Source organism: Neopsephotus bourkii, unplaced genomic scaffold (genome assembly GCF_033783945.1).
Source record: "Neopsephotus bourkii isolate Nb327-2 ecotype Australia unplaced genomic scaffold, CSIRO-AGI_Nbou_v1 NB_1820, whole genome shotgun sequence".
Taxonomy (NCBI): domain Eukaryota; kingdom Metazoa; phylum Chordata; class Aves; order Psittaciformes; family Psittacidae; genus Neopsephotus; species Neopsephotus bourkii.
In genome coordinates, this window is record NW_026902293.1 from 5366760 (window position 1) to 5392482 (window position 25723).

The 25723-nt window shown below is 40.3% G+C and overlaps 1 protein-coding gene and 1 long non-coding RNA gene across 2 annotated transcripts in view; one reads left to right on the forward strand and one right to left on the reverse strand.

The window, feature by feature from the left end:
* Nucleotides 1-513: 513 nt before the first annotated feature.
* Nucleotides 514-25721, forward strand: LOC133206721 (uncharacterized). Its single transcript, XR_009723855.1, has 3 exons — nucleotides 514-942; nucleotides 24416-24536; nucleotides 24623-25721. It is a non-coding gene; the product is annotated as an uncharacterized LOC133206721 (long non-coding RNA).
* LOC133206720 (cytochrome P450 7B1) overlaps nucleotides 4535-25723 on the reverse strand; it is a 130051-nt gene continuing 108862 nt past the window's right edge. Inside the window, exons 3-6 of the mRNA XM_061342922.1 lie at nucleotides 19740-20336; nucleotides 19083-19289; nucleotides 12787-12965; nucleotides 4535-8828 (exon numbers count right to left, since the gene is read on the reverse strand). Of these exons, the coding sequence (XP_061198906.1) occupies nucleotides 8532-8828; nucleotides 12787-12965; nucleotides 19083-19289; nucleotides 19740-20336 (1280 nt within the window). The 3' untranslated portion in view covers nucleotides 4535-8531. The remainder of the gene's footprint in view (nucleotides 8829-12786; nucleotides 12966-19082; nucleotides 19290-19739; nucleotides 20337-25723) is intronic.

A 25723-nucleotide genomic window follows, 5' to 3' on the forward strand; every position in this document is an offset into this window, starting at 1 on the left:
TCCCGGAGGGGTTCCCCGGGAAGGCGTGGGACGCGGGAAGCAGGTGAGGTCCCAGCAAACTCCCGGAGAGGCCAGGAGCCGGGCTGGAAAGCGGGGTGAGAGGGCCCGCGGGGGGCTTCTGCCTCCCGGGCACTGGTGAAGGGCCTAGGTGCAGGCCGGGCAGAGTGCGGGCTGCGGGGCCGCCTGTGGCACATGTAGCGGCTCCTCTACTCCCCTCTCCCTCGCCTGTCTCTGCTTTGAAGCGGGAAAGCAGAATGAAACACTCTTCATTCCCTGATGCCTCCCAGCTTTGCGCTCTCTCGCTTCCTCCTTTCACGCTGCAGAGGGGGGAAGGGGTGTCTGGCAGGGAGGGGTGCTGCCTGTACCCCCAGCCCTCTGCACCCAGCAGCCTCGTCGGAGAGCGACGAGAAGCCGCCGACCAGTCCTGGGCAGGTCTGGCCAACGTGTGCGCCGTGTGTGTGCCGGGGGTGGGGGGAGGAGAGAGCCCCCCCGCCCCTCTTAACGCTTGATGGATCGCTTAGCCGGAACCGAACGTGTCCCCCCCTTCCAAGGAGCTTCTTCCCCTTTTCCCACCTTCCCACAGCCGCGGTCTCGCCCCCAGCCTCCTCCGAAGGCTCCCTCTGCCCCTCGCCGCTCAGCCCGGCTCCTTCTCGGCCCCGTACCCCGTCTCGGAGCCTCAAATTGTCCCAGCATGAGTGACATTGGCTTTCCTAATGTAATGACTTATGAAAGATATAATCATGTGTTAAATTGAATCCTCCGCTTAACTGTTAATGGTGTGCTCTGGGCACATTTACGTATTAGATGCTATGGTAACTAATTACCACTAGAAGAAGGGATAATACACTTTCCAGACTTTGACAAATAATTATGAGTGTTCACATCCCTGCTAGCAGCAGTTGCAGCGGATCTGCTGGAATGAGTAAGTGAATAAATGAATGGGTAAGTGAACTTGTGTGCATGGAGGGGACTAGATAATGAATAGTGGTCAAGTGAGTTTTCTTATTAAAACCTTTAATGAAAATGTGATTTAGAGTGGAAGGGGGGCAGGGGGGGAAGTGCGACTCTGCCTCTAAACGTAATTAAATCGCGTAATATAAACATCAGAAACATAAATAAGTTTGCTTTTAATTAAAACGCAGCAGACAAAGTAAATTATCCACGTGTTCAGAAACTTTACGGCAATTAACACCTTTTTTTGGTGGTGGTAGTGGCGGAAGGAGGTAAGTTGGAGACTAAAATAAAGAAGCCAGATCTCGGCCACTTCTCTCCGGGATCATTTGTAACTTTGATCGCACCCGCTGCCAACAGGCCAGAGGGATCCTAAGTCTTCAGTAAGGGTGGAACAGCTCCTTGGCGGGGCGGGACAAAACTCTGGGGAACTGGCTGTGGGCCCCGGTCCCTGTCACCGTCGCCCGTTCCGCGAGGCTGCTCGACGGGGCTGGGTCCTTCCCCCCCCCCCCCCCGGTGGACTACCGTCGGAGGGTTAGTGCTGGCTCCCTGCGAAGTATCACGCTTGGCTCAGGCAGCACTGCAGGGGTTAAGCCGGTCCTGCACGCCGGCCAGGTGCCCTCCCGGCCCCGGCGGGAGGGAAGGCTGGAGCCACGGCCGGGAGCGGACCCCAGCGCGGCGGCCCCGGCGCCCCGGGCCTGATTCGGGGAGCCCAGGCAGCCGGCTATGCCACGGAAGGAGCAGCTGCTAAATGAGCAAAGAGAGGGAGCCAGCCTCATTTCCCCGTGGTCACTCATCAGATCGGTGTCAGCCCCCTCCCCAAGCGCTCCGGAGGGAGTTTGCGCTGCTCTGGTCGGCTCTCCACCTCGGGAAGGGTTAAATCCTCCCCTAAGCCCCTAGTTGCCCTTGTCCTCTCAATCTGATTCAGAGACGTGTAATAAAATATGAAGCAAATTTATGGTCTGTTTCAAGCACTTTACTGCTGTATTTTTAAATTCATATATGCACATATAAGAACTATGATCTGTGAATAATTTGAAACGCTATAGGAAAACGATGCATTTTAGAGCAAACATAGCCGTTTTCTTACATAATTGTCTCAGATTAAAATAAAAAGAAAGATACATCTCGAACAGAGACAAAGCTGAAAATCTAATGACAGCCATAAACTGCTAGACAGCCATAAATTAACGTCTTCATCAAACGCTGAAGGGATCAGTGCTTATCTAAATCAACAATTATTTCTTCCGAGAAGTTGCAGAACAGATTGCTCTTCTAATACTATTTTGAAATCCTCGTAATTGAGGATTAAGGGCAAACAATCGCCTTTCCGGAGTAAACCTCTCCACCAGCCGAAGCCCTCCAAACTCCCGTAACACCCAGACCTCTTCCCTAGGAACCTCCCCTGGAGTCATCTCACCCTTTTCCCCACTCCAGCATTCCTCGAAGCAAGGGTTGTTTTTAGGAAGGGGCTGCAGGAATCTCTCCTCACCCCTGCAGGGGGTCGGAGAACCGGAGCCCGGCGGGCTGACGGAGCGGTCGGGAGGGGTCCGCGGTCCAGCCGCGGGCCAGTGACACTCCGAGACGGGATCCCGGAGCGGAGCCCTCCAGAAGCGTCGGTATTCCCTGTGCTTCAATCCCGTCCTCAGCAGTTCCCAGCCCAACTAATACCCGTCCAGTTTTCAGGTTCAAAGCTTTAGCGGCACTGCTCCCAGCTGTAGCTACCTGCGATGCCGATTTTGCGAGGGGCTGCGGTAAAGATTTCATGTTTAGAAGTCATCTGAAAATCACATTGAGCAGAAAGCCGATGTACTGTCTCACGGGGTGGAAATCAGACAGGGAAAGCCTTGCTGCCTGTAGGAGTTTGCGGCTAAAATGTTTGGAAGAAAGAGGTAGTTGGAAGGATGAGCTGGTAGGAAAGAAGTCACTGTCAAAAGTCATCCCGTGGTGTTTACTTGCTGTCTTTCACTCTCCCTGTAGCCAGAATCTCGACTTTTATTCAACTTCGCTGTACTCATAGCTGCTGCTTAGGGGGAAACAAATACAAACCAACACATCAGTGTCAAAATCGGTTTAACAAAGTCTTGCAAGATAGAATCCTGCAAGGCTCCTACCAGGAGCAACTGAAGCTTAGGCTTCTTTTTCGTTACTTGTTTTGGTGTAAACAGTTTTGAAGACAAGCACATTTCTGCTATTACAAATGATGTATCCACACAGAATCAGTGCCTGATGCACAGGACAGGCTACACAGACACAGTACTGGTTTATATGAGGATAAAGGTCCCAGTACAGTTTAATTCTTTGTTTTCAAATGAAAATGCTACATTTTCTTTCTTTTTTTTTTTTTTTTTGTGCTTTTATATATGCAGCAATTACATTTCTTCATACTTATTACCATTTATAAACATAGAAAAGAACTTAAGGATAACAGTACTTTCACACACGTAGTTTTAAAGGGTGTTTTTGTAATGAGATAATTTTTCTGCTATGTTGTGGGTATCGGGACGTGGCTAGCTAGGGTACAAAGGCTGGTTTAGGCAATAGGAGGGAAAACACTTCCTATGGTGTGACATTTAAGACAGCTCTATTCATATGAATTAATCATATGTCATGCATAAATTGATGTCTGAGTAATTTTAAAATACAGTGAGATGTAAGTAACATCAAGAAAGAACTTTGTATCAACCCAAGTATTATACAGTGTTAGGAGGTCTTACTAATCCCCCCTGCCCAAGCCATCTTTCAGACCATCACGGAAAGCTCAGTCAGAAATGTGCCCTTCAAGAAATCTCAAAAAATGCCACTTTTTATTTGCAAACTTCACTAACTTCTACTATAACCTGGAGTTAAAGCAATTGCATAGTTACAAACACATTCATCAAACCCAGAAAACTGCTGCAAGGTCTATCTTCTCTAGGACACACCTTCAACCCTCACAGCCATACCTGACAAGCATTTCTGTATGAGCAAATGAAGAAACGCTGATGTCTTTGGGGTACAACCTTCATATTAAATACCTACTTGTAGAACTCTGTAGTTACAGTGATACTTACAAAAGCCAAGCTGTGCTTTGCTGGCACAGGGCTGTGTATTGTAACAATTTTTATTCATTTCCCCTTTTAAAATGAATGATCTGAGAGGACAGAATGCTTTACACCAGGTAGTACATCTTGTATTATGCAGAGGTTTGTAAAAGGAAAAGCCTAGGAGGTGTATTTGGGAATCACTAGTGGATTGCAGATCTTTGTACTAATTTTGAATAATGTCCTAGGAATGCCAGAAGTACCACTCCTTTTTCTTACCTGGTAAGAAGTTGCTTAAGTTTGATGGGAGAGTAAAACAGATTTACTAATTTCCTAAATTCAAGGAAGTTGCTCCATGTCAGTGATGAATTAGAGTTTGGTTTTGTTTTGGTTTTTGTTGTTGTTGTTTTTTTAATTTTATTTTTATTTCTTGAAATACCTTTCAAGATCAAGTTACAGAAAAATGTGGTATGCTGAATAAATACTTTAAAAATGAAAGTAATAGTTGTGAATCTGTGAGAAAAGTGTAAATGTGAGGGAAAAAATACCATAGACAGTCATTCAATATTAAAATATATATATTCATTTTTATTGTGCCCTTAAAATACAAAATTCATTTAAGATGTTAGATTACTAAAATAATGAAATTTTAATTTTCTTGCTCAGAAATTCACAATATACCTTTATGTGATCTAAGAGCCTTAATGGTGGATATTAACTATTAAAGTAGAATCTAACCATTGTTCATCTATATACAGAATGTCAGTTTGCACAATTAAGAGCAATTCACAATCTTTTGAATGTCAGAAAGTTCAATAATGAGGAAATAAAAGATTATTTATAATTCTACAAGAGAAATTCACAGTAATTATTCATAAAAATAGCAACACCGACATGCAACTGGCTTAAAAGCATAAACTCAAGAACAATTATTACACAGTTTTGTATTAGCACATTAGGACATGTTGGGAGGGATGGTCTTTTAATCAATGTAACAGTTTAAAAAGTTTACAATAGCTCATAGCAGTACAGAGTGCCAGCATGAAAATAGAAAACATACAATCTGTAAATTAAAATGGTGATAAAAAACCACATTTTAGCATTCACATTAGTTCATAATGAATTCAGTTTTCTCAGGTGCTGTAAAGGGCCATACTGACTTAATAAATCTATTTTAAATGAGAAAAAGTTGATTTTTTTTTTTTTTAATAGCAGAATATACTATCAGTATAACCATAGTCAGGGACAACTTACAGTCGGAGACTTGTACTGACCAGACAAGTCATATCTCAGACTGACAAGTGCACTGTTTCACTAGAGAAACAGCAGAGAGATTCCAGGGGCACCCATGCACTCCTCCTAGCTGACCCTACACCTGCCTGGTGAGATGAGCAGGCACTGCTGGGCTTGCAGGGCAGACCCTCCTGCTGAAGGGGAGAGGAGGGACATGGACAAGGGAGGCGCAACGTCTGACTGTCTCCCACCACTCACTCCTGCAGCACCACTGGCACCTGAATGCCTGTAAACAGCACTGCTATTTCTGTGTCAATGACTTTGCTGTCTTTGTGGCCCTCTGACAGACACTAAGAGCTGGTCACTCCTGGGCTCTGTGGCAGCAGAGATCATGAAAAACTGCATTGTGTCCTATGTCATAAAACATACTGTTGTCATGGCTCCAGCTGGGACCTCCAGGAATGGTGTACCCTCATCCTCTTGCACTGCTGTGGTTTATTGACATCATGGGCCTTTCACTCCCTGCTCCACAGAGACCAAGTCAGTCCTGGTCAGAGGAGCTGCTGACTCTCAATAAGTCACTTCCTCAGCTAAGGAGTACATGGACCAGAAGGGCTGGTCTGTCCTGCTCTAGCTCTCATGACTGTATATGGGGGTGAGGACTACCTCCTCTGCAGCTGGGGTATGCTAAGGTAGTGATACATTACTTATCAGTAAAACTAATCTACCAGGAGTACGAGTTACAAGGGACACAGTTCAGGACAAACTGGGTAGGCCCTGCTTTATCTTTGATTATTTTGGTCCCTAAGCAAAAAGACTAACTCACTCTTATCCAGTGAAATGCTGGCCTTTTGTGTGGTGCAAGGAGTGCTCTCCAACCCCATGAAAGCCCTTCAAGTGCCTTCATGGAGGTTTCCTGCAGCTCCTGGGAAAGACTCTGACCCTTTTCTTCTTTTTTAAATGGATGCATGCCCTACAGATTTAACTGACTATTTTGGAGACAATCTAGCTCTTTTAATTTCAAAATAGATACTATACAAACTGATCAGCAATTAATCCAAAATTACTAATTATTTGCACATACTTTTGGCACAGTCCTATTATGTCCTACCAAATTATGCAGAAGCCTGTGATATCCTAATTGAAAATCCCCCAAATAGAATACAATTATATATATATAAAATCTGCTGTTTAAAACTAATACCTATGGTTATTTTTGCAGTTGCCTCAGCTTTGTTTCAAAGTGCCAAAGATAGATTTATCAAAACTGTGTCTTGAGACATTTTACTGCTTACACTCAAGCAATAATGGAATACAGTCAGCAGTGCAATGATACCAACATCTCCTCTCTCAATAAAGCAGGCTCTAATGTCCAGACTGCATTGTGAGCTATGGCTGAGTACAGAACAGCTCCTACGGAGTAACTACAGGAGCAAGTAACTTGGGTACAAGAATCTTTCCACAGAAACAAATTCTATCCTGTAGCACAAAGCAATAATCAGCTTTTGCTGTTCATTAAATGTTGAAGCAAAGTTAAAACATTTAATCAACTGCAAAGCCCATTTAATGTAAGCACACTCCAACACTGCAGACATTATTGATAATATATATGAAGATAAAATGTTTATCCAATATATCTCACAAAACTATAATTTTCTCCTCAGAGGATTTAGAGTGTGTCTGTGCCAGTCTCTGAAAGCCTTTCTACTGATGCTGTTGCTTATTTAGGGTATGTGCTTTACATGAATAACTACACAGGCTCCTACGCAAATAACAATAAATAATTCTCACCCTTACTATGTACGCAGAAGTTTCCATCCATAGGCCATCAAATGCTTTAGGGATGAGTAAAATTTATGACTTTAAAAGACTTACACTGGTACATCCCAAAGAGAGATGTTTTTTGGGAAAACAAGGCAAGGCCCACAGACATGGCTACTCTCCCATCACAATTATCCTCTTGGCAAATTGAGACTGGACAGCCACAAGAATCCTCATCAGTCTTTGAAGTGAGGGCTGGGAAGAGACAGGGACTAAACACCTTGCTAATTAAAATTAATTAATTTTGGAACAAGAGCTGGTGACCCAGTGAAGCAGGCTGGACAGTCAGGATACAGGTAACCCCCAGAATGGGGCTGCCCAGGGTTTTCACTTGGCCAAATTTTGGCTGCAGGGAAGAGCCTGTTTTCCAATTTGTAGATGGACAAATACATTTCCAAACACAGGCCACACTATGCATAACTTGGGCACAGTAAAACACTATTAAAAAGTAGGTTTAGATACCACACTTGCTCTGGAAGCCCTCTTCTTCTTTTGCCTTCTTGCAGAAAAGAACAAACACAAGAAATGGTCAAAATAAACACATGGACATGTTACTAGGAAATCAGTGAGAGAAACAGAAGGTCATTTTGAGATGCTAGAATGTTTCAAACAGGCTCATATATCTTCTCCCTTAATAATATATTTTTCTTTTTGGCTCAAAAGCCAAAAAAGATAATTTAGGCTTGATCCAGATCGTATTAAAATCAACAGAACCTCCCTTCTGACTGAAAATGACTGCAGGAAAAAATCACAGATTTTAATTTCTTTGCACTGCAGAAAAAAAAAAAAAAAAAGAAAAAAAAGGAAAAAAAAAAGGAAAAAAAAGGGAAAAAGAAAAAGAGAAGCAAAGCATTCACCCTCAGTACACCAAACTAAAGTCAGAAATGCGTTGCCAGTAAGACAGTCTTGCAAATCATTCCCTGCCACCCAATACAGCTTCCATTACGTCTCCCAAATAAGGGGTAAGACACAGAAGACCATGAAGAGAACAGAGTAAATAGAAAGTTAGAATAATAATCACTAAGAAGTCTTTCACCCCCTAGAATTAAGTTCTCCCTTTCTTGCTATTATTCTTCTATGACCAGATGCAGAGATGCCTCCAGATGGTGGGTGTATGGGACCTTCCAATCTAATCCCTGTGATAAAGGGTTGCTGAGCCCATTTGCCATATAAATGGCCTGGATTCAGCTTGATGTCATCCTCCCTGTAAATCATACCCAATTCATGGTCAAGAGCTGGGGGGTCTGTCGTGTAGGGACACTGGACTATTTACTTGGCCAAACTCTTGTCATCTCAGCTTACTACTCATGACTCAAGCAGGACAAAATGAGGTTGCATGTCCCTTCATCTGGTATCTACTTCGAGCCAAAGAGCTTTTCTCCTTAGAAACAAACAGGAAGGAGGTAAAAGCAGAGAGGGAAAAGCAAATGGTTCAAAAAATACAAAGCCAAGTGATAAAACAGAGCAAACATGGAGATTAGTAGAAGGCATATAGGCAGCCACTCACTTTCTTAAGGACCTCAGCTTGTAACGGAAGTCAATATCGACATCTGGCAGGAGGATACCAAGGCCCATACGACTGTTATCAAGTCTTACAGCTTTGTTTTCCACTAGTTCTACATCAAAATGAGCCAGAAGTAAGAAAAGAAACATCTTCATCTCATTCATTGCAAGGAACCTCCCTGGACACATGCTGATCCCAGAGCCAAAGGGCATTAGGAAATACTTCAGTTTTCTTCCTGCCTTGTAGAATGTGGTTTTCTTCTTGCCATTCTCTATATATCGATCAAACTTATACTCCTGAAAATAAAAGAGAGATAGCGTGATATCTAACAAGGCAGTTACATGAGTGGCTTTGTTTGCACAACAGTAATGGTTCTGAAACCCAGAAAATAAGATAAAGAGGAAGCCAAGGAGCTGACAGCTTCTCCTTTTTAGTTGGTTCTCTCAGGTTTCATTGACTCACATTATCTTCCTTGCAAGGAACACTCCTCAAATCCACTTACTTAGCTTAGCCTTTTTACATCAAGCTCCTTCAAATTCCATGTCTCATCCACTGTCTCACGTATATTGATTGTAATTAGATTTTGACCGCTTTGTAGCAGGGACAATGAACCTTAGTGGAAGGACAATTTTCTTGTAAAGCATCATACACGCTCAGTGTGGTACATACATCATGAATAAGGATAATCTGCCAAATTCTGCAAATGCCTATGAATAAATTAATGCATTGCACCGATCTTGCTCTTGCAAGCTAGAGCAATATCCATCCTTCTTTTTCACCCAGTGGTGCAGGTTATTTGAAAACCAGACCTGATGCTTTGCAGTCAATTTTCCCTTCAGTTGGAGATGGTTGCTGCTTAATTTGCCACATCTTACCTTCAAATGTTTTGCTCCAGAAGCTGTGTGCAAAGCAGTAGTAGCAACTGACCATTTTAAGGCAAGTGCTTTCAAATAAGGCTTGAGGCTACACTTCTAACCTATGTCCCATAAATTGTAGATCTTTCTGACTATTTTCCAGTAGCAGGATCCCTGTTTAGAGATAATTCATGTTTTTGAATGAAGGAGATCTGGCATCCTCACTCAGTCAATGGCAAATTAACCACTTACAAAATCCTCCTGCATGCTTTGAATAAAAATGACAGACACTTCTTGCTTATGGTCACTCATTAGCATTTGTCCTGCTTTGCATACATCTGCTATAGCAGCAGCCATTTGGAGCTGGCTGGGAACAAGTCAGTCAGACAGAAACCAACCTCTACTGATTAAAAAAGAAACACACTACAATGAAAAACACAGCGATACTGATCTACCCATTAGATTAAAGGCTTTGTAAAACATGCACTGCAGGTCTTGCTGTCAAGAAAAAAACAGTGGCAGGGGAGGTGGCCTATGAGAAAGGGAACAAATACAAGGTGCATTGAAGGGGATGTAACTTTGGGTTGAAGAACAGGATCTTGTTTTTCTAAATGGCAGAGGTCTGGATTTTCCACAAAGATAAGTAATTCTTATTACTGACAAGTAATTCTTTTCAGTCTCTTTGAACATCCCAGACAAAAGAAAGCATGGCATTTATTTTTTTTCCTTCATAAGTTATCACTTCATTTGAAGAAGCACAATGACAAATGAAAGCCTAGAATATCCCTACTCCCTTAAAAAAAGATTCACTTCCTGTAATCTAAATCGTACTGGTCTAAAATCACCACTGCTAAATATGAACTGCAACAGCTTAAAAAAAACAACCCAACCCAAACCAGAGCTCTTCATTTTGTTGGAACATTTCCACAAGGTGCACTCCTGGCGTCTGGAGCAATTATGAGTGGTGGTATTGAACACGTAGACATACTGGGTCAAACCTTATGCTTTCTTTGTCCTCTTAAGAGCCATCTGAGACTTGTAATTGCTTTGAACAAAAAATAGATTGGTGTCTAAGGAACTGGGAAAGCAGAAAACAAGTGTGAGACAAGAACTGAGACAGTGACAGTGACATCAAACTCAGGTTTGTGCTGCTGAAACCCCTTGGGTAGGACACTCTTTCCTTAAAAGCCAGTGCGTTGCCTAAATAACAACTAATTTTTGACAATAACGGAGCTTTCAGTCATGCACAAGGCCTCCTGGGAAGAGTCAGCGTGATTGATGGCAATGAAGGGGTGAAGACACTGAGCAAGAGCAGATGATAAAGTTCCTTGTGGACGGCCTGTGAAGAGTATTATGAAAATGGAGCAATCTCCTGTGATTGATATAAGTCTCCCTCTGTCACATCTTGTATTTGGCTTTGTTTGGGAAGCCACCATGTACGGTTTCCTGATATTTCGCTCTATGGGATATGCAGAACTCTTTTACCGAGCTCCATAACTAGCTGAGTTAGGATTTAGGGGTTCACTTTATCCACTTCACAGAGAAGTGACTTGTTTATTAGGTTTTGATGAGTGGAGAAAGAGGTCAATAGTATATGCTTACACTTACACAGTATGGTGCCAAAGCGGAAGATAGCTTGAACTTAAATTTATGTATTCAGGAGAAAAGCATTGCTACAAAATTATCTCGTCAAGCTGCCTGTTTTCCCAGGAAAGTTTTCCCTAAATACATGACAAGCTCAAGACTGCACCTTTCAAAAAATTCATTCTCCATCACTATCTGATCCTCAGTAGTTATTGTTGAAAGCACACTGCATATTTTAAGAACTAAACAGAACAGTGATTTCCCCACTTTTCGAGAGGGCCCATGTGCTGAAGTCAATGTACCGCAATGTGTGGATTGCTCATTCACTATCAAAAAGATAAAATATATGAACTAAAGCTGTACTGTGAAAGCTGAGCCGAGCTGATACTAAGCAGATATATTCAAGCAATGGAAATATGGTAATATATTCCGGCAATTATTGGATAAGGGAGGGGATCAGTTTCCACACTGATGCTTTTGGTCTAGGACCTAAACAAACAGATGGACTTTGACAAATCAATAATGTTCTCCAAAATAAGGTGTTAAGAATAAAATAAGAAAAAGCTGATTTGTTAACTGTTACTTTTTAAGGATAGAAATATTAATTGACTATTTGCCAATATATGGATACTTTTTTAAAACTCTAATTTTCTCAGGGGGCTTTGTCCTTATTTTTGGGTGGGGACAGCCAGCAGAACCATCCTGAACATAATTTCAATTTTTGTGGCTCCAATGTTCATCCCCATGACTATTCCTCACTTATGCTAACTCCGATAAGTTAAGATAAGAAGGTTGGTGGAGTTCTTGTACAGTGAGATGCTGACATGCACCAACAAGGCACCTGAATCTCACCTTTCCTCTGCAACCTCATATCCCAAAATTCCTGAAAGGCAGAGCCCCAGCAAGAAATGCCTTTCACATGAGTTTTCTATAAATATGTAAAAAATATCCAGTTCCCTTCTTCTTTGGCTCAAATGCCAAGGATGCAAATCAGCATGCCTGGGAGACAGCCATTTGCTTAGGAAAATGGGGATGAGGAACAGATCAGGTATGAGCTCTTGCCTCTCAGGCAGAGGAGCCATTTATGAGCCTCAGTGTGCACCTTACTCTTCCTTCCTGGCACCCTGTGCATGGGACAGCAATCTGTGGGAGCAACCTAGCCAAGACAAGGACTACCCAATTTGCATGCAGGTGGTGAACTTCTGAAGCTGTATTAAGGCTGAGGAAGGATGGACTAATTTCGAGCCTTTGATATTCATTAACTCCAGCATCAGAGAAAAATACAAGGAGATGACACAATTACCCTCTGAGCCTTGCTGCAGAGCAACACCTTTACAGCCTCAAGTTCACAACACTCTACTAATTGATCAAGAAGGGGTGAATCCCTATGAAGGGAGGTGAAAAAGCATAAGGCTCAAGTAAGACACCACTATTATAGGGCTTCAGAAAGTCAATGATGCTTTGCGGGCACTTAGCTAAATGGCCCACATTATTTGGTATTTAAACCACCTTCTATTATTCAGCCCTCCTTGGGTATCAAATGATCCACTGCCAAACAAAACCCACATTTAGCCTAAAGTTTATGGTAGTCAATGTGCAATTGTCAATTCCTTTGAAAGCAGTCTCATCACCATATTTTTCTCTTCAGGCCATGAATCCTTTGACCTATCAGGCCCTACGAAATACATCTGAAAGTAGCAAGATTTGTTCCACAAGAAGGAACAGCAGTAAAAAGCCCCACAACCCAGAGATCACAAAAGGCTTGGCTGCTGCTATGTGCCTGGAGTAGGAAGAGTAGCACCAGCTGAATGTTTACCTTAGGATCTTCATAGACCTCAGGGTCCATGTGCAAAATCTGTGGGTAAAGGGCTATCCAGTCTCCTTTCCTCAAACCGACTTCTTGATTCCCTTCAAGCTTGAGAACAAAATCCTCCTGGCTGATGCGAATGTTCATGGAGGATGAGCACATTCGTAAACTCTCGTTTAAGGCACTCTCTGCGATTAAACAAAAGTGGAGGGAGGGAAGCATCAGAAATATGGGAGATGACTGGAAGTTATACATGGCTACAGCTGCTGAATCTTGATGGGTTTAGTACGGCAGGCTAAAGGAAAAGAAAAAAAAAAGGAAAAATCCACAAACCAAACCAAACATAAAGCAGAGACCAGGAGGAGGCAATAAATAATCCCACAGGGCTGGGGGGGGGGGGGGGCAGCCACGATGCTGAACCTCCCGATATGATTCTCACTAATGGTGCTCAGAAATCCTGTCAGCTGTAGGAAGCACTGCGTTTTGGGTGGAAAGTCATTATTCAGGCATCATGTTGAAAGCAACACAATCAAAATACAAGAACGCTTTACGTATTTACATGTATTTTGGAGGTTGCTAGCAAATACCAGTGAAAACATCCATGGAGCTGTTTAGCTTGCCTTTTGAAAGCTGTTGGATGTAATGGCAGGACTACATGTCAGAAAAATAATTTTGTTAATTTTATAGCAAATCTAAGGATTTAAAAACTTCTTTATTTTGTTTCCAGTGTGTTACATTGCCAAATGATAGTGTCTGTTATGGTCAGAGTGAATGAAAGCAATTCATTATTTGCTTGGTAATTTTAAAAGAGAAAGACACTTTTAATTAGCCAAGAGAAAAGGAAACATAGTCCTCTCAGGCTTAGGGAAAGCAAGATTTCTGTCTCCACCATCACATCCTGGAAAGCTCCAGAAGCTGAATGTCCTTGCTCTCCCAGTGGCCTTCACCTTTTGCTCCTAGCACGACAGATTTTATGGCTAATTTCCGGCAATTTATCCTGGCAGTTTGAGGAGGAATTCCTTTGGGAATAATATGCATAATTTGCATAAATCATTCTGATAGCATGTATATCAGTATGTAGCTCCTGTCTAGGGCTGCATCTCTCACTTTGTAATCAAAACTGACTATTTTTCCACCAGCGTGTATGGGCACTGTTATATGTGACTTGATTCCTTCTAACCATCAGTGTGAAAAACAGCCTAAAATAGGGTTTCATTTGCACATAATAATCCATTTGTGTCTGCATTTATGTTCTGCGGTATCAAATAAGCCTTCTTTAAGTGTTCACCAAGGCACTATGACTGCTGCACCCAAAAGGTTAGTTTATCAGAGATAGTAGCTACTCAGTGTAGATGCCTCTGAAAAAAAAAAAATAGCAAACGTTCTTTCACTAAAAATTAAATCTGGTGCAGCATGCATAGCAAATAAAGTGGCCCTGGATGCTTTCTTGCAGGAGGTTTTTCCTTAAGCATGCATTTGTCTAAAGAAATGAGGCTGCGGTCAGCTTTGTGTGGCCAGCACCATGATTCAATGTGACGTACAGTGAGTCTGTGCATATTCTTTTGGACTGCCTTCGTTACTATAATCAGGCAGAGTCAAATCGGCTTGTTGGTGACGAAGCCAGAAAAGAACCCTGGTTCCAGAAGATGGCCTCTACTGCGGATAGCCACAAGGCACCTGACACGATAGATTTCAACTGGCAGCGCTCTGGCAACAAAACTTTACGTGGTACAAAGAAAGGGTCCAGCCTCCGCTCCCAGATGGTCTTCAACCTGCGGACAATGAAGCTGGTAACTCTGTGATGGTCCACTATTTGGAAATGGTGGTGACATATGTAACAACAGCAGAAATCAAATGAGGAAGAGGGAAAATAGGGGGAAAAAAAAACAAACAAAAAACAACCAACAAAAAATTATTAAATTGCTGCTGCAAAATAGCAGGTTTACATTTAACCACCCAACTGATGTGGTCACATCCCATCAGTGGACATCTTCCCAGAAAGTGCAGCAGTCCCTGCCCGCTGCCGGATCCCAATTGACAATTGGGCAGCATATCTTATGCAGAAGTTAATCACAATAATGGAGCACAAAGTGTGGCTTAGCGGTCAGATCGTAAATGACAAATCTGTTTTAACTTCCAGTACCAGTTATGTGTGGAAGGCGAGCTTGGCTCTCGCTCTGAGCGATCATGCCGATAATCATTAGATGACAAAAGTAATGAGTCACATTATGATCAACAAAGGAGAATGGAGCTTATATGGCTTTGCAAGCTCACATTAAAAAAATAGACAGTCAGCTTTCCACAAATGCTGGGGCTATACATTGAGAGGAATGACAACTGCACAATAAAACTGCAGCCTTTACTTGCAGTTGTCATAGTTCAGCAGACACCAGCCATCGCTGCTGACAGACCAGCTGGGTAGCTTGGGAGGCCTTCCATTCTGAACTGTGAGGTACAGTAAATTATCCAGCACGGTAGAACAACATCTGTTTCTGTGCTTGTGCCGAACAAACAAGGCAATTTAAAGCATACCAAGGGATAACCAAGCAGCAAATGAACATGACCCTCATTCCCCCCCCCCCCTTCTTACACACATGAGATGCTAAACTTCACTGTGCAAGCGCTACATAAAGAAGCCAGGCTGTTGTTTGATAAGGTGTTGTCAGAGAGATTTTACATGTTTTCTAGAAGGGGGGGGAAGGAAGAGAGAGATATCTCTCTCATAGTATTGTTATTCTTAGAATCCTCCCACTTCTCTTTTCGTTTCTTATACTAAAGCTAGCACTCAGCTTCCAATTCATTCTAGATTTTTTTTTAAAAACTGTTTCAATATACTTATAAATATTCAGTCTTTAAACCCTAATTTGCTATACTTAGTTCACATGCCTTCAAGCATTTGTCTTCCAATTTCCACTGAATAAATGCGTACTAATGAGAAATAGAGCAAGCTGCTGAGGCAAAGCTGGGTGACTTGAGCCTGGCCTGCCACCAGCTTGTGATAGGCAGGCAAATTGAGTTAAAATGAAAAGTCTTGTCAGCTGAAATACAACATGGTAGCCAAACAGCAAGCTGTCAATCATCCAGCCAAAACAAGGGACTGCAGGTAATAAAAGGTCATTGGAATCATAAGTGCATTTGGCTTTCGTAGGCAAGTTAATTTTAATTAAACATGATCTCTATCTATAAATGTTTTATAAAACTTATTGTGCATAATGGATTGTTAATTTTACACTAACACATAGCAGGTAATAGGTTACTGTAATTATTAGAGTGTATTGTAGGGAAATAGCTATTGAGTATGCAAATATTTTTTTTGGGGGGAGGGGTCATTTACACACAGGCATCACGGTGTGCCAACACAAACAATAATCTGAAACAAGTACATTTGCATCTTACTAAGAACTGAATGATACTGCCCAGCCCATTCCAGGAAAAGATATTAATTTCTCTCAATCCAACCAACGATTTTAGTGCTTAGCATTTTTATGTTATGACTACACACTCTGTATGAGCTGTTTTTGGGTTCCTACCCTTTCTTGTGTACAAAACAATTTTTCAAGCTGTGCTCTTTTCGCAGGAGATATCTGGGATTCAGCAATGACCTGGGGCAAGAATACTTCACCATATAAATGAATGGACTAATATTAAACAAACGAACTGACTAAACATGTCTAGCATTAAACATGCACTAAGTACATCTCTGCTTTACCCTTTGCGTTTCCATTATAACCATAAAAACTGACAGACCATTCTCATGTGTTGTTTACCATATTAGAGCTCCATTGTGAGCCATAATGACTAATAATGTATGTTACTCTGCACACACAAGTAAGTGCATTTGGGTTTTGGGAAAAGTCTTACGTAGACAAAACAAAGAGTACTGTCCCAGGAATGCCATCAGAAAAAAATAATGAGGGTGAAAATGTGCTAGTTCTGCTGTGGGTTGAAAGCCTTTTTTTTTTTTTTTTCTTTTAATAAAATATCACATACCTGTGCTTTGAATTTAGAAGTAAATCAGGGCATGTTGTTCCCTAGACCCAAAGAATCTGACCATAACAACTTTGCCTCCACAGAAAGGCTTTTTAGCAATTTTTGCGTGTTCTCCATAGCATGAGGAATCCAAAAAAAGGCTCTTGTTATAGTAGGCCAAAAAGAGGACGGAGAATCAGAGCGCTTAAAACAGGAGAGTGAGATGACAAGGTGCTGAACGTACAAGAATCCCACCTGGTCTGCTTTACTCGAGAGCAGGGACACAAATCCTAGTTTCCTACACTCTGGGCTGGCACAGGGAGAGTGGGAAGCAGAAAAGCTTGGCCTTGGAGGTTGGGGTCAGTGAGCTGCAAGGGCAAAGGCAGTTCTCGCCCATAGCCTTTCTTCAGTGTGGGGGATTTTTGGTGCCCAAGCAATGCAAATGGGGACCTTTGTCCCTCTTACACATTTATTAACAAAACATCCCTTTCCTCTTTCCAATGAAGCATGATTTTCATTCTCTTATGGTACAAATTTTTTTTATATTATTATTTTATGGGGCAGTATCCAGCCTTTTATGACTTAAGTGCCAGAATAACTGAAATCTAGCTTCTGTTCATATCACATTATGTTTAACATGATTATAAAATTTAACAAAAGTGTTACAAGAATACTACAAAATAGGATGTGGCACTTTCAACACATAAATCAAATGTTACCAAGGTACTTCAAGATTTCAAGGCGAAACACAGCAATGACACAGTTAATGTTTTAAATTGCTCATACCACTTTGCACCAGAGGGTTTTAGCAAAGTACACACTTTTATTTTCCTTATTCCTACACTTCTGGGGTGCCTCTTTTTTTTTCTTTTTTTTTAATCTCCTTGCCATTCCCGTATCAGTTTCCAAATACAAAATAAATTCTGTCCTGATCTTACTGAAACTTGATAATTTTCCTTTTATCTTGTTTGGTGGATGCTGGGTCTGATGTTAAGCATCAGTGTTCCTTAAAAGTATATTAAATGCTTAGAATGTTGTGTTATTCTTTGGAATTGCTCTTGTCATCCATATCTCCCCTAATTCAAAAGCATTCTTCATCAGTTAGAGATAAATCTGCACCAAAACAGCCATGACTACAGATGAAACCAACTTGCTAGACTTACACCATGTAAGATTAACATTAATGCTCTAACAAAAAGTAGCTGAATCAAACTTAATTTTATATTTGTACTATGAGAAGCAAATGAATTTTGAACACAGATTCTTGAGACATGCCACACTGAATGGTCCTGAAGAACAGCAGCCATTACTTAGATCCAAACCAGGCACAGAAACCACACTGCTCCACCACTCTCTTGACAGCTTCATTTAAGTGTGGAACATCAGTTCAGGCCATGAGTTACCAAGAAATACAGACATGAGATACCAAAACATACAGCCATGAGGTCAGTTTTAACAGGGACTGGTTTTGGTATTTGAAAAGAGAGGAGTACTGAACCTTTAAGCTTTTATTCAGCTGGTGTCTACCCTATTAATACTACCCATAGAGATTTTCAGAGGCTTAAAGGTTAGGTTCTGACCTGATACACCCTCTGTCCTCTATTGACCTAATTTTAGCATTTATCTTATCAATGCCTGTGCACTAGCAAACAAAGTGAAACCATCAACTGATGCTCCGAAGGCCTATTCAGCTTCTGAATCAAGCAAGTTCCAATAGCCACTGGCAAGAGTCTCTCTCTGACCCCCCGATTTAGAATTGGAAGACCTGTATCTCCCTTAAACCTCCCTATTTTGAACCAAAGTAACATTTCCAATAGTGAAAAAAATGTTTCTACACTGCAAGCCTTTACCTCTGTATATTTTGTTTGGAGGCATCACTCAACTGAAAACCGCTTTAGAAGCCTTTGTTTTGTTACAGAGAGAGAAAGAAAGAAACTGCTTGTGATAAAATTACATTTGCAGTTTAAATACATTATCCCACTTTAATTTCAGAAAAGGGTCGTTCTTGGCAGTACCATACAGAAGTATTTGAAATGCATTAACACTTCGGCAGATGCTCAGAATCAAACAACTTATTAGGCATCAACTTTTTTTCAAATAATTGCAAAGCTTCTATTTAGCCTTTTGCATACCTTGCATAGTTAATTACCTAGGCTTTAATGTTTACATGCAATGAGAGTATCTACAGCTATAAACTACATAATTTATAATTGATGTAAATGGGTGTTATTATGTCAATTAGGCAGCTGTGTCCTCCACCTTCTCAGTAAGCAGAAATGAGTGATAAACTGAGTTTGCTGGGAGAGCCCCTCTTTTCTTCCTAACAGATAAATTACCTAGGTAGACCAGGTTGTCCAATTGTTCTCTGGTGAGGTGGATGTTATATGTGGGCCCTCTCTTTTGACCTGTTGACTGCAGCAAATGGTCAATCTCGTCACGCACTGCTGCAAGAGCTTCTGGGTGCCGCAGAAGATAATACATGGCCCAGAATGTAGCTGGAATCGTGTTTCCCACAGAGGCCCACAGGAAGGCAAAATGATGTGCTGGGAGAAAATAAGTGAAAAGGAAGATTAATAGCGTTTATTACACTGATTAGATTTGCAGTGTGCTAATTAAAAGATGTTAGGACACAGACCCAGCCAAGGATCAGTGAATGCTAATGAGGACCAATAGGCTTCTGAAGTCTAATTTTCTGCTTAATGAGAATAGTTTGAAATGTAATGTCGGGGGGGTGGGGTGGGGGGAATAAGGGGAGGAAATGCAGCTCAGTTATAATCTTTCTCATTATCACCATTAAGTATCTTGTTTTACCACCTCAGCACAAAAAAAAAAAATCAATTATCATAGAGGGTTGTTTCAGAGTAAAACATTTTATCATTAGCCAATTAGAAAGAACATAAAAAAATTTCAAGGTCGCCATTTTGCCTTTTTATTTCAAAGGTCTATAGTAAATTATTTTATTTTAGACAAGCAATCATTCATAAGTTTCCTACCTGCTTTGTCATAATCTCCAAGCAGCTCGTATTTCTCAAATATATCTTGTCTGGCTTGGACCACTTTTGACCCTCCCAGCCATTTTGTCATGTTCTGAAGTAAAAAATGATGTATAAGCTCCTTCCGAACTTTCTTGGTAGCTCCTAGCAACTCAATTGGTATGTTTGCAGCTAAATAGGGAAAGCTGGCATCAAACTTGATAAATTTGTCTCTGATTTCACTAATAACTTTGTGGCCATCTGCAGCAGGAACTCTTCCATACAGTGTTACAAAACTGGCTTCAAACATTACAGAGCAGCAGAATTTGTACATTTTTTCTGTTTCCCAATCTGTTGCTTGTGAGCATTTCCATTCAAATATATCCTGGAGATTTTTCATCATGTGGTCAGAAATGATATCCAAAGGCTTGCCTTGTAGATACTGGTAGATTCTGTGCAGGTTTTCCTTGAGATCAGGGAATTTTCCTTTCGACAAGGCTGGGTAGTCAAAAGTTTTGGAAGCCATTTTATCAGCGAATTCATAAAATTCAAGTTGCTTGCTATTTCGGATGACATAGACATATTGAAATGGATCCATGATAAAAGTAATATATCTACCTGAATTGAAGAAAAGAAAAAAATTGAGACTTGTACTTTTAAAATCTGATGACACTTTCAGAAGTAATAACTGAAAATAAGCCAAAGTCTGGACAAAAAGAATGCAGAAATTTCCCAAAGCAAGGATCTGTGAAGAAATCTGCAAAGAAGAAAACAACAACAAAAAAATCCAAAACAAATCAACAAACAAAAAAAGTAAGACGCAACAAGTTTTATTTAGATTCTCTTTGTCAGGATGCAGATTCCACCTGTGTATAATTTCATGGCTCTTTTAAAATCAGTGTGAAGCCATGTCCGTATAGACTGATGTACTGGTTTTGCCAAAAATGATCTCTGTCATTGTGGTATTCTGAAATAAATAATCTACTACTACGGTGTAATTCATGAAAATACAATGTGTAGTTGCAGCAGCATTAGAAGATTACCAGCAGGAAGGGAGAGACACATTTCACCTGCCTTGAGGAAAGTGAACAATGGGGGCTGGAGTGGAAAACATGCCACTTAGGCAGCTTTTCTTCAAGCAGATGACACAGGAACTCAATATCTGCTGGTTAGAGCTTTAAGTGCAAACTGGAACCCCCCCAACATTTAAAGCCTCTCCTACATCTGTTTGTTGTTTTTTTTCCTGAAGTTTTGCTAACTTTTTGTTGAGAATGTGCTTAGTATCTGTCAAATCACTACCTTAGGGCTTCATTTTGAAGCCACGGATTACAGTGGAGCAGGCTACCATTTTTAAGATGGATGCCATTCTGGGATACACACTGTCCTAGTGCTATTGTCTATTGAGAGTGAACCGTGAACCATCTACCCTCCCTGAGGTTCTTAGTGAGGTGACACACCCATACCTTAGGCTGCTTGTATAGACAGACAGGATTGCATCATTTGACATTTTTTCAAGTTGTCCCTGACAGAAAAATCCTGCAATTTCTCCCTAAACTTTAAGTCAGATACTAAAGAAGAGCATTTTGGTGAACAACCATGAATCAAAATGGTAACACTCAAAAAGCTCAAATGAATCTTAACCCTTTATTCTCATGTTAAACCTAAATTTAGAATTCCTTATTCTCAACTTGAATAGAGAGATGAATTAGGGAAAAAGGGTACCCATCCTCTTTAATGTGTACATTAAAATGTACACGTCCTCTGTGAAATATTCCAGTTACAAAATAGGAAAACAGCAAAGCTTCAAGGACTTACAGTCTAATTCTGTATCACTAAAGGGACAAATCTCCTTTGATTTTAATGGGAACACTACATGCTTAACGGAGGACCAAATTTGGCTCTGTGACAGATGTCCTGAGATAAAGTAGTCACTACCACTAAAAATGTCAACAAGTATCCATGGTTACCATATACTGATATTTGAATTATCATAGTTATTCTGTATTCTGTCTTACATATACTCAGTCAGTGCCCTATGGTAAATCTGAGTGCACCACTTTGGATTTCCTCTGCAATTACCAGATGCCATAATTTCCGTCCCAGTTACATCCACTGCAATCCCAATGAACCAGTAAGGAAACACAAGGGAGAAATTAAGACAGAATTTGACACCTTTTTTTTTTTTTTTTTTTTTGTCAACAGCAAGTGAAGGTTTTTAAGATTTTTGAGTAGAATTTGCCTTACTGTAACATAAATAATCACAAAAGTGGAAATTAATTTAAAAAAATGGATATATCAAGAAACCAGAATGAAAAAGAGATCCAGAATCCTCAGACCCTTATTGAACGATTTCTTCCTTCCCAGACCACAGACATCAGTAGGAATTTTTAGCCTGGGACCTCTGCAGGATCTTTGTTAAGAGTCCTAGAATTGCTCTATCTTTCTAGCTTTCATCCATTTTCATGCTCTTTATTGAGGCTACCATCTTTGCAATCAAAGCTTGGAAAGAATGCCCATTGGAGCAATCTTTAATAAATAGATCTGGAGTGTTATTAACCCTAAAGATGAAAGCTGGCTTCCTAACTTTGCGTTTACAGGGTAAACAATTTAAGTTAAGATTTTTAATTAATATTAATTTAAACCATCTGTCCACCATCTGCTTATTTCTGATGCAAAATATGAGTTTCTTTGTGATCTTTAATCAGACACTTAGCAAACGCACATCAATTCTTATCATCTTTATGTAAGAAAATGATTTTCAGCAAATGAGTTTTCAGACAAACTAACTATTTTAGCAATAATTTTAGATCAAAACTCACTCAACACTAGCATATACTTTAACAGAAAAAACCAAACCAACCAACAAACCCTCTGAGAAACAGAATATTAAAGATCCTGATTTTTATTATTCTCATCAGGTTCCTGGTAGCAAAAACTAAGTATGTACTGAAATATAATTCATTTTGTAGAATCAATTCAGGCTCCAGACGACATCACTGCAAATAAACAATACATATAAACACATAAACCCAAATACTTTTGTTACTGCAGTCAGTAAAGGTCTATGTAGTCAGAAAACTAGAACCCCTTTGTAACAAAGGCAGCTTGTTTACGTACCTCACTAAGAGTCTAATTTTAGATCTCTTAATTAGAAAAAAAGACTAAAATCTAGGGCTAATTAACGGCAGTTAGAAAGTTGTTGTGAGAGTGGGTATGGGAGCCTTTAGCAATTACAGTCATACTCGCACACAGATGCACTACACGGCTACACCGGCTACCCCAGTCTCTTCCACACAGGAACAGATTGCTAATTACAAAACCATGCCCCAACACCTCCTCTACCCTGAGCAGCAAACATCCGAACTGGAACAAACTTTCTCACCTCAAGTTATGATTTTAAATTTTATACGTGTCAATATGGTCCTTAATTTTGCTTTTTAAATTCTGTCGCCCCCGAAGAGGTCTCTTCCCACTGATTGTCCCTGGCAGTGTCAGAGACCAACAAATGTAAATCTTTCCTAAAGTTTCCAGTTATTATCTAGTATTTTAAAATGCAGCTTCCCCCCCTCCCATGACTTTCCATTGCAGCTAATGCCAAGAACTATCTCAGACAAGTAGCCTTTTCTGAAAATGAACCAAAATCTAGATGCTCATGAATTTCCATCAGAGTAGTGGTAAAGGTAAATGCCAGATAAGCCAAAAGTGGAGGCATACCACATGCTCCACAAATCAGGAAGACTTGAATATTGAAGGTATTTATATAAAAACCACTGGGGACTAAGCCTTTCCTTGTTGGATTGTAAAAAAATCCTTTAACACAAAAACTAAGTAGACATGTCCATATAGAAATGTCACACTCCAATTCCCAATAGTTCAAGTCACTGAGCTAATTTATTTATCACTATAAAAGCCAGTGGAGATGTATCCCTGTTTCTGTAAAAAGCCCTCAGATTTTTTTTATTTTTTTTAATATAGCTACAGAGAATTCATACTTCCCCACCCAATCCTTCAGTCTGCGTTACACCCATGCTGCAAATAGCTTAGTCTCCTAGAAATAGAAGATTGATGTGGAAAATATGAAGATTGTCAACATTGGTAAATCCAAGCACAGAAGCCAGTATTTGTATAATAGTTAAGAAATTACTCTAATAATGCATTCTGGAGCTTTCTAATGCTAATGATAAAAGACAAGCATTTCAGATGGCATGCAATGATGGATATTATTTCCGTAATGCTTGCAGCAGGCTTCAACTTGGTAAGGAGTTAATGTAAATTACCTTTTGCTTAAGAGAAAAATGTGGCATGTTACTGTAACTGTATCATGATTTAAAAGAAAAGAATGACTTAGCAGCAGCATTTGAAAAAAAAGCAAGTGTGTTTAGTGGAAAACCCCTATCTTATTAAAAGTTGAGTTGGTCTCAGAGAGAGTGTTGTAAAGTTCAGTATCATTCCTAATAACATGCCAGGAAAAGGAGACAAAGTTTAATCCCAAGAAACAATGACAAAATTGTTTCAAGTTCTTACCTATCTGTCTGCCTATCCTGCTGACCCTTAACAAGCAGAGTTTGGCTTAGGAAGTATATCATCTCAACACACAGACTCTCTCCTCTCTCTCCCCCCCTCCTTTTCTTTTCCTTCTTTTTTTTTTTTTTTTTTTTTTGAAGACTATTGCATTTACGTAATCATCCTCTTATTAGGGAGATTCTGCTGAACTGCTGACAATGATGTACAGTGGTGCTTCGCTGGCATGACGTTTGGGGAAAACGATTCTGCTGCACCACCACACAAAACCAATTAGAGAACTATTTTCTGCGACAGGTCAGGAATTTACATTGTTTCTCATAGAAAGATGTGCTTTTTAATTTCTTTATTAAGATGACATCCATGTCCCTTGCGACTTTTAGGGATGACAATCATTCGCTCATCACATGAGAAAGTACAATCAGCAAAATCGCATTACCGGTACGGGGCAATGCCAGAAACTCCGAGCATCGTTCCGCATTTTCCAAATGAACTAGTTTGAGAACCAATAATTAGAACAATATATATTGATAGAATTTTTTGACAGGACCTTTAGACACCCACCGGGGGGGGAAAGTAATGATAGTCCATATACAGCAAGCTATGCTGTGTTTGCCGAACATATAAACATCATCTTTCTCGAATCAGTAAGACATATAGAAATTCTGTGCGTCTTCAGATGAGGACATGATAGGAGGTACTAACTAGCTTCAGCTTCTTCCTTGACTAGTGAATGACAAACTGTTTCTCCTCAGTGAATTCTTGATGGCCAGTATTTTCATAACAAGAAAAGAGAACTTAAAGGGGAATATCTGTTATGACAAACTCACAAAATCAAAGATCTTCCTGCATAAGGCTGAAATGATCCAGAACTCACTCCATTTACTCAGTCTTTATCAAGGAAGGCTTCCTCAAAATACCCAAATACAGGGAGATTAGGTGAAATGGAATTTTGTCTAGCACACAAATAGAAATTTGTTAAACTAGATTACACCCATAAATTGCTTGAACACACAAAGCTCTAAACACAGTCTTGCATAAAGAAATAAGCATTTGATTAAACCCAGTAAGGATTCTGAAGTATGACTGCATCTGGTTCTATGAATGTACTAAGGTAGTCTCTGAATTACAACTATTAATCTGTATTTGTAAGAAGCCACAAATGTATATAGTGTGAATATACATTAACAATAAAAAAGACTGTATTTCAACAAAAACTATATTTCAACAAACTCCCTTTCAAGTAGGAAAAAAACCCTAAGTGTACCAGTTTCCAAAGAAAAAACCCCTGAATGAATAAAAAATATCACACATTTAATAGAAGTAAAAATGCTCTTCCAAATGAAAAAAAATGAACAGATTTGGTAAGACGAAGAAAAATTTTATTAACTAAACATATGGCTTACAATTTAATTAATTGACTTTTGAAGAAAAATATTATTTTTATTGCAAAGTATTACTTGTATTGAAATATAAAGCTAATA